General features: G+C 34.7%; 1 protein-coding gene across 3 annotated transcripts in view; it reads left to right on the forward strand.

Annotated features, from left to right (window-relative positions):
* Nucleotides 1-8,068, forward strand: part of ITFG1 (integrin alpha FG-GAP repeat containing 1) — a 91,451-nt gene extending 83,383 nt beyond the window's left edge. For 2 of the 3 annotated variants that reach the window (XM_072871832.1, XM_072871831.1), the window contains 3 exons: nucleotides 744-826; nucleotides 2,480-2,597; nucleotides 5,942-8,068. In XM_072871832.1, coding sequence (XP_072727933.1) covers nucleotides 744-826; nucleotides 2,480-2,597; nucleotides 5,942-6,001 — 261 coding nt within the window. In that variant the 3' untranslated portion in view covers nucleotides 6,002-8,068. Of the gene's footprint in view, nucleotides 1-743; nucleotides 827-2,479; nucleotides 2,598-5,941 lie in introns of those variants that run through there. The other variant, XM_072871833.1, reaches the window with a different exon arrangement.
* Nucleotides 8,069-8,876: the final 808 nt, after the last annotated feature.

Genomic DNA, 8,876 nt, shown 5'->3' on the forward strand with positions numbered 1-8,876 from the left:
GTTTGAATACAGAAAAGTTTGCCAAAAAGAACCTTGCATGCCTGTGTTTTGGGGGGTGTATAAGCTGTGAAGCTACTGCTTAGACCAAAAGATGACTGAAGCTGTTTATAAATGTTAGCACAGGTATATAGTGCTTGTTTTTATGGTCAATGTGTATTAGATCTGAGGGTCCAATTATTATGGTCTCAGCTGTAAGACTTTCCTGGCGTTGGTCTGGCTGGCCTGTAAACTCACATAATCCTTTCTGCCTCAGTGATAAAACCATGATCAGTATGATGGGAGGTAGAGATTACCATGATTATCTAATCTTCAGATGAAACATAAAAGTAGGGTCCTGACCATTTTCAGTCTTTAAAGATCTGATGGTACTACTTTAAAAAGTGAGGTATTTGAATTGGCGTACTGGCCAGATTCTGATTTGGATAATTGCTTTGCCTGCCTCCTTTGTAGAATTGTTTCTTTTCTTTTTTCTCCTATTATGTTGTTGCTTTGTACTTTTTAAGCAGATGCTGTGTTTCATGTCAGCAATAGTTATTTTGCTTTTTACTCTTTTTTTTTAAAAGCACTTTGGGGCTTTCAGAATAAAGGTTTATACAAATGTAAGGAAATAACCACTTATATTTAAAACTTTAAAAGAGCAACTGTTTGTTGAAACATACAAAAGGATAAACAAACAGAGAATTGCTTTGCTTTTAAGTGTGTTGGTTTGTTAGGAATTGACATAGCCTTTGTTTTGCTTTCAGTCCATAAGAAAACAAGAATGGACAGCTATCATACCAAACTCCCAGCTTATAGTCATCCCCTATCCTCATAATGTTCCTCGAAGGTAACTTCATCATTTTGATTTGCACTTCACAAAATTACATTAATATAGAGTTTAAATTAGGCGCTATGTGTAGGTTTAAAAATAGTCACTTGTATAGAAAGTAAATTTAAGAACAGTTGGGGCGAGGGGGTCAGTTCTGGAGATGTAGTTGCCTCTGACTAGGCAGGATACTTCTCAAGTATTTACACAGACTCTTAGATAGGGCCCATAAACAATCAAAATCTATTACCAGCTCATACAAACAATCAAAGTGTATTACCAGCTCAACTCCTGTAAATAATAACATATATGCTAGATTTACCAACATTCTTTTTGACAAATTGCAAGCATTGTAATGATTGAAGTGAGCATTTTTGTTTCACCAAACATGCAATTTCTGTCTAGTTCCATATAAAAGCTTTAGTTCAGCCCTCTGAGTGCAGTAGCTGTTGCTACAGGTATGAATGTTTTTCTTTAAAGGTGAATGGGTTGGTTACACAAGAACTTGAGCACTGAATTCACTTTGCAATTAAAACTTTTATCCCAGAAAGAGAGCGTGTTTCTCTCTTTGCTATTAGAGAAAACATTAGTCACGTATTCCAGCTGCTTTTTGCTGCTTGATCTGCTAGTGAGGTCAGTTGCATTTATCATGCAGAAATTATTCTGACATCAGTTTCAGCAGTTAATTTTACTATAGGACAAATAACAGTTGAGAAGTGATGTGCCACTTGAGTTGCTAATTAACAACCACAGGAAAAACATTTGCTAGATGAAGAAAATGTACTTATAGTCGTGAGGTATTTAAAGGTATGTGTTATGCAGAAATTTTTCTGTCTTATCCTTAAATTATTTTTGTATAGAGTAAGTTTATGGACACTGTAGAGTCGCAGAGGATAGAATCCCCAGAGGAAATCAGATTTAATAATAAACACTTCTTAAACTTATAACTTTTTTTAAACATAGATATGTTGTTTCCTGAGAGGCCTCAGTGCTGCCTCAACATAGAGCCTCCTGCTGACACTTCTCCCATGATAGGAAGCCTGGAGTACAAAAAGGGCGTTAACTGAGCCTCAGGACCCCACAACATTTGAGCGATGTCTTCCAGAAGCCCTTAAAGTGCTTAATTTTGTTGCTCCCCAGCATTCTCCTGCCATAATCAATTGGTTCTGTTGCCTCCAACTGCAGTTGTCCCTGGGTAAACTTCAGACTGAGAGATGCCTAACCAACTGAACCCCATGAGCCTGTCCAGGAGGAGCTTCTCATGTGGAGGAAACTAGCTTGCAGGCTTATTTAACCCTGCTTCTCCATCTCCCCAAGCCCCAGGCAGTTTTGTGGAAGGTTTTCCTACACATTTTACTTTGTCTTGGGTAGGGGCAGGAGATAAATATCCTAATGAGAAAAAAGTCAGTCCCTGAGGATATCCATAGCATTCCTGGAAAGTTAAACAGAAGCTGAATTTAGACATGGCATTACCTGGAAGTAATTATATTAAGTCATATATTTCCAAATAAACACCATGAAGCTTCAGTCTCTAAGTATAGCCACTAGTTTCTGTAGACCAAGTTGTTACCTGTCTTACACTAGCAGGTTCTTTTCATCTTTATAAGTTAAATCTGTTTTCTGCTTCCTGATGAAAGGTATTAATGTTTCCCTGTATTTTCTTCTTTTGTATAGCTGGAGTGCCAAGCTGTATCTGACCCCAAGTAACATTGTGCTGCTAACAGCTATAGCCTTAATTGGTGTCTGCGTTTTCATCCTGGCAATAATTGGCATATTACACTGGCAAGAAAAGGTAAGCTTAATTAACTAGATTTTTTTCTATATTTTCTATACTGTTTAACACTTCCTAATATTTTACAGTCTTGTACATTGGGTTTTTTGAGTAGTTTTCTACAGTATAATTTCTGACACAGGCTGCATTAATTCCCAAAAGGTGTTTATCATTAATTCAGTATTTACTGCAAGCTTAAGAATTGGAATTGTTTTTATTTAAGCTCTAAGACATTTAAAAAGGGAAATGAAGAGCAACATCGATAAGCTTTTGCTATTAAGCTGTTACTCCTAACTAAATGAGACATTTCTGTTTCATATCTAAGCTTTCTATTTTGCAGAGTTTTAAGGAGTACTGTTTTGGAAAATGGAACATAAACTCAGTTTACTTATCTTGAGTTCTGCTGGTAATCTAAAAATAAGGAAAATGCCTCTCTTTCTGTATCTATCTTTGCTGATTGCACTGACATTAGCATTCAAGACTGTATAGGGAGTCAATCGTGTGCATATTGGCTGCTTTGCTCTCTGAATTATACATGCAGTGTATAGAAATCCATTGATTTGAAGAAGCATTTTGAAAGGGGCCTTTCATGTCACAAAAGAAATGCGTTCCCATTTTTCTTAACTATGCTCAGCTCACAATCATATCCAACTGGCAGGATTGCCAATAAATGCTACTACATACCCAAACCATAATCTTAGCTGTCAAATAAAATTACTGCACATTTTGACATGGTAGAACTGTTTGTTATTTTGTGCTTGTGGAAGTAAAATGACCTTGTTAAACATTCAGATAGGCTTTGCGCATGCTTCATATTTAAATAAAACACACAAAGCAAAGAAATACAAAGTTTATGATGACTGTCCTTAGCATGTCGTACTGTACCAAGAAAGCATTGCTAACTGGTAGCTAGGACTATGCACTGGCTGGGTTTAACTCTGTCTCTTAAGCAACAAGAGTAGCAGAAAAAATGCTTGAATACTTGGACTTTGAGTTGCAGAAGGATTAACTATGTATAATTCCATCTGGAGAAATGGAGATTTAATGTCAGCATTTAAAACAATTCTTCGTATAATAATCCATGTATTGTAATGTAAAGAAGCACTCGGGCCAGAGCGAGTGCTTTCTGAGCCATTTTAAACCCCACTAGGTATATGTGAATAAAGTGGTGTATTGGTTATATTATAAACTCATTTCTAACAGCTGCATCTTGCTCAAAATAGGCACAAATATTTGGATAAATTGTGTGTATTTTCAGACTACTGTCTAAACATTTGTTAATTCCTATAATTTTCCAATGCCCTCCTATTGATTTTTACCTTCCCAATTTTTAGAAGAAATAGTTGAGGTACAGAACAAATAAGAATATTGACCCAGGCTGTATTGTGCATCACTGACATGACTGGGAGTTAAACTCCAAAGTTCCTTGTTTCTAAGCTTGTTCTTGGTTTACTGCCTCTTTCAGTAATCCTCTCATAAAAAAATACTGTTCTGCCTAAATGCTCTTTTCCCTTACAGACTCTAGACTACCTATAGCAAAGAAAGGAAGGGGAAATGTACTGGCAGTTACAATCACTTCTTTCCCCCTAGAGGACATATGTCTGTAAGCTGCAGTGTTTTATTTGGCAGTTAAAATAAACCGTGTACTTTGACCTCTGCAGATTAGTAGTAGCAGGAGCCCTTTGTCTACAATAGTTCTTATACACTCGTCTGCCAGCCAAGTATTGTATTGTTTAAATAACTGTAGGATTTAGGGATAGTATCTTGCTTTGTCATGCCACAGAAATTTTGGATCCATTAAAAAAAAAAAGGCAAGCTTCTAAATCTCAGTTACTAGTTTTTATTTTTGATACATCAAATGAAAGAGAAATTGAGGAAGAATTTACACCATTATTCATCTTATAACAATATAGTCTGCTACATTAGCTAAGGACCTTGATGTTCCTGATTCTTTATAAATTGCTTTGTGGTCTTGAGGCTAGTCATGTGAACACTACACATTGATGATAATACTGCTAGAGAAGTTTTGATGGATTCATCAGAGTATCAGTTACTGTCAAATTTGAAGTAGTAATTTTTTCAGGAAGCATACAAGAAATGGAGTGAAATTGCTTTCTAAGTGAGACTACAAAATTTTGTGCAATGTGACAAGCATTTCAGTGTAGGAAAGAGTATGCCACTCCCTTCTTCCCACCCCATTTTTGACATTTAAAATACTACTGACATTCATAAAGTCCCTGCCAAAAAGCCAGACTGATCTATCTTAAACTCCACTGACAGCTCTGCTGCTGCCACAAAATGCAGTAAAATCCATAGTTAATCCAGTGGAGGTGCTATTGTACATAAACATTGTATAATGAGGAAATCTTTGGCCTCGAGCCAAAGCAGATGACAAACTTTCATGGCAGAACACATGCACCAATTTCTACCAAAATTGGCATGTATATTTATCAACTGAGATACAAATCTGAATGCCCACACACACCCCCACCCCCACCCCTTTTTGGATGAGTAAAATTAAGTTAGGTGTAAGCAAGCTAAAAAGCATTTAAATCTGTTTTGCTAAATTCTCTTATGCTAGGATTTAAACATACTGTCTGTCATGACAAAAACACTGTTTTCTAGAAAAGTTCACACTATGTGTTCAAAAATCCTTTAATAAGTGCTTTCATACTCCGTTACTGCTTTAGAATGCAAGAGAAGGCTTGTGGGAGAGGACATGTTTTTACACATTACATGGATTATAGGTACAATTTAAATATGCTTCTTTTTTCCAAGCACCATCCAAACTACTCTTTCAGCAGTTCAATTTGTGTTCTGCATAAATAAGCAGGGAAATGCATCCTACCTCACATTTTTGTAATGCAAACAAAAACATTGAACATTTTTAGCCTGCTTGGTGCTGTTAATTGTTGGTTGAACTGCCATCTTTGTCTAAATTTGTATTTAACAGAATTTTTTAAAAACAATCTTGTTTTAAGTGTAACATAGATGACTTTTACAGTTAATCCAGAGTAATTTCATCTTGTATTTATAATGCAGACTAGATAAATGCATACTAGGAAACATTCTTCATTTTTGAAATATTCCTTTTAAAAAGGCATTATTAGAAATAATAGAAAATAATGGGTCATAAATACTAAAACAGCTGAGCATTTACAGCAGAAGCCAATTTTGAGTAGATTATTGCTGTTTCAAACTGACATCATTTAAAAGCTAATTACTAGGGCCTTTTACTAAGCTTTTTGCCTTTTGTCAAATGAGTGACTTGGAAAAAATCAACCATTCCCTGACATTTGACAACTCATTTCTGTAACAGTATTGCTCTAGATCCCACAAAGTGTTTTTTTATTATTATTTTTCAGAAAGCAGATGACAGAGAGAAGCGACAGGAGGCTCATCGGTTCCATTTTGATGCTATGTGACATGCCTTAATCTTTATGAAGGAGCTGCTACTCATTTGCTTAATTGAAATAGTAAATTCTGATTTGTAAAAGGATTACCATGAAAATACTGCTGGTGTGCTATTTGTAAATGTTGCGTTATTTGGTATTTATTTGGGAAGTATTAAAATGAGACCTGGATATCTCACAAGGCCTTTCAGTTAACAGACTGTATATAATAGCATTTGGTCTTTATTTAACAGAACTGTAAATTTCTTTTTCTTAGTAAAGGGATGAAATTGCATGTACCATTGTTTACGTACCACCAATTCTTTAGTAAAGTTTGATAGAAAGGAAGCTGTGTAAATAAAGTTTAGCATTTCAGTGAGCAGAATACTTTGTACCACTTGGATTGGTCTTGTCATTTATACATTCCTGCAAAATAACCTGCATTTCTGAAAATTAAGCTTGAGCAATTTCTCAGATGACTTGACCATTAATTGTTTTGATTGTACTAAATGGTGCTCAACCTAAAGTATTCTGTATTTTTCTTTGTTTAAATCCATATGTGCAATAGTTACAGAATTTAGGAATTGGAGAACTAAAAGAAACCTGCAACGTTAATGCTAGTTCAGTAACTCATCATGGGATAGATGCAGTATTTATGTGTGTTAGTTCTAGAGAGAAGACAACGCATTAAAAAATTAAAATCATAAAAATGTATCAGCATTACATAAACTGCTTTTATAAATAAACCATAACCACATTTATTTTAGAATGGCCTAAAGTCATTAGGAAAATAACTTTTTTTACTTATAAGAAAGGGATCAGATTTTTTTTGTTTGGTTTTGTTTTTAAAGAAGTTAAAAGAAACATTTTGGAGTGGAAGGAGAATGAGGATTGACTCCCTAAAATTTATTGCTAAGGGATGAGATATACAAAGACTAAATTAAGAATATAATAAGACACTCAAAATAAGCAATATACGTTATCTATGTACACTACTATGCTCAAATTTCATAAGGCTGTAATAATTACATAAGATGAGTAGCTCAACTTTCTGTATGTAAAATGGTGATAATGTTACAATTTCTCAGTGTACTTTGGATCCTGAAGAGTCTCTAAAAATAATCATGCTTTTATTTAATAGTTATTCCTTAGTGATATGAGTTTACGTGATTAATTGTGCATTTAAATCTGTCAACTTGCATTCCTAATAAATACTGTTTGATAAACTAGAACACACTTTCTCAACAAACTACAAAGTGTTGATCTGACCTACTGCAGAGGTGATTGCCTGTATCTCCTCTGGTCTGGCACTTGTCCTGTAACCTGCTGTCATGTAACACTACCTTTGCTTCTCAATACAGGAACAAAAAGAGAGAGCAGGTACAAAGCTGAACTGATGATGTCCACGCTGAATTACAGTCAAACAATTTGTTACCATGGCAGTGCTGAACAGTGACCCATTCATACAGCAGCACCAAGCCAAAAATCAGAAAAGTACTGATAAGCGGTCTACGAAGCTGTTTTAAGAAGTTTTACTAGATATTTTCTAATATGAACTGATCAGAGTCCAACAAAGGAGACTTTCATATTACATTACTGTTACTATTCAAGATAGCATATTTCCTTAATGCATGCCTTTAATATTTCTCTTAGAGTGGCATGAAAAGGTAAGATTTTTTAGATAAATATGTAATGCTATTGGACTTTTTCAACCCCATTGATAGAATTTGCTGCTGACAGCAAATTCTAAATAACCAATCTCATAACTAAGAGGAAGCACAATTCAATATCTTTTCCTGTCTTTTTCAGATGGTTGGAGAATAAGGCTAAACACATAATACCACTGTGGTAGCAAAGTTGTCTGTAGCCCTCTATCACAATATAATAAACACAGATTAGCCTCCTTAAGTTTTTTTGGAAAAACAATTAGAAATTAAATAACCTCATGCTGACATTTAAGCTGTTGTCAAGTTAACAAAACAATGAACTCGGTATCTTTTGCATGCTTAGTAGTGCATCATTGCATCACTTTCTATACAATATGTTATTGGTGCTTTAATAGCTTTCTTATAATAAAGTTTACCACAGGTTCTAACTACTCATAGCTTGCCTCACAACAGTATATGCTTACTATTTTCAATTAAGGCATTAAATATTGTTAAACCTCTTGTCAAAGGTTTCATGTTGTACTTTGGTTTTCTATTTTATAAGCATCAAAAATATGTTTGGGTAAGGCTATTAGCCTTCTACCAGTAAGTTTAAGAAAGCAGCATCAATTAGAAAGTGTAGTTCCAGGTGATTGTCACAGTAACTGAGAAGGGAGAAACAGTTCTAACTACATAAATTTTCAAAATCCATCCACCATAACACAGCCCTAGTGAGAAATGCTATTGGAAGGCTTCTTCAGTGTGAAATCTCACCTATATAAAAATACTATTGACACGCCAACTGACAGATGGCTGTTGAAATACCATCTTTCTTTGTTCTCATTTTCCATGAAAAGCTTTAAGACTGAATCTTCCTACCAGATTTATCATTAATGCACTATAATCCCCCAACAAAAGAACCAACTCTTCTGCTGCAGATTAATAGGCAAATTCTATGTAGTATGATATTCCTCCTATGACAAGGCCATCTTTCTTAACAGACAGCTTTATTAAAAACATTTGCTACGATTAATTGAGAAGTAATCACTATAAATGCACCAAGTCAATTCAGGACTTTTATAACTACTTTCAAATAAATGACACCTAAATAGAACAGGAGAAGTCAGTCCTTAAGTTTCTACTATATTATAATCATCAGAGCTGTTTTGTTAAAACAATGTAAAAGCATTAACCATGACAGTTTTGAAAACATTAATAACCAAAACAAGTATTTTTAAAAATCCAGAAAATAATTTTATGCT

This window comes from Ciconia boyciana, chromosome 9 (genome assembly GCF_034638445.1).
Source record: "Ciconia boyciana chromosome 9, ASM3463844v1, whole genome shotgun sequence".
NCBI lineage: Eukaryota > Metazoa > Chordata > Aves > Ciconiiformes > Ciconiidae > Ciconia > Ciconia boyciana.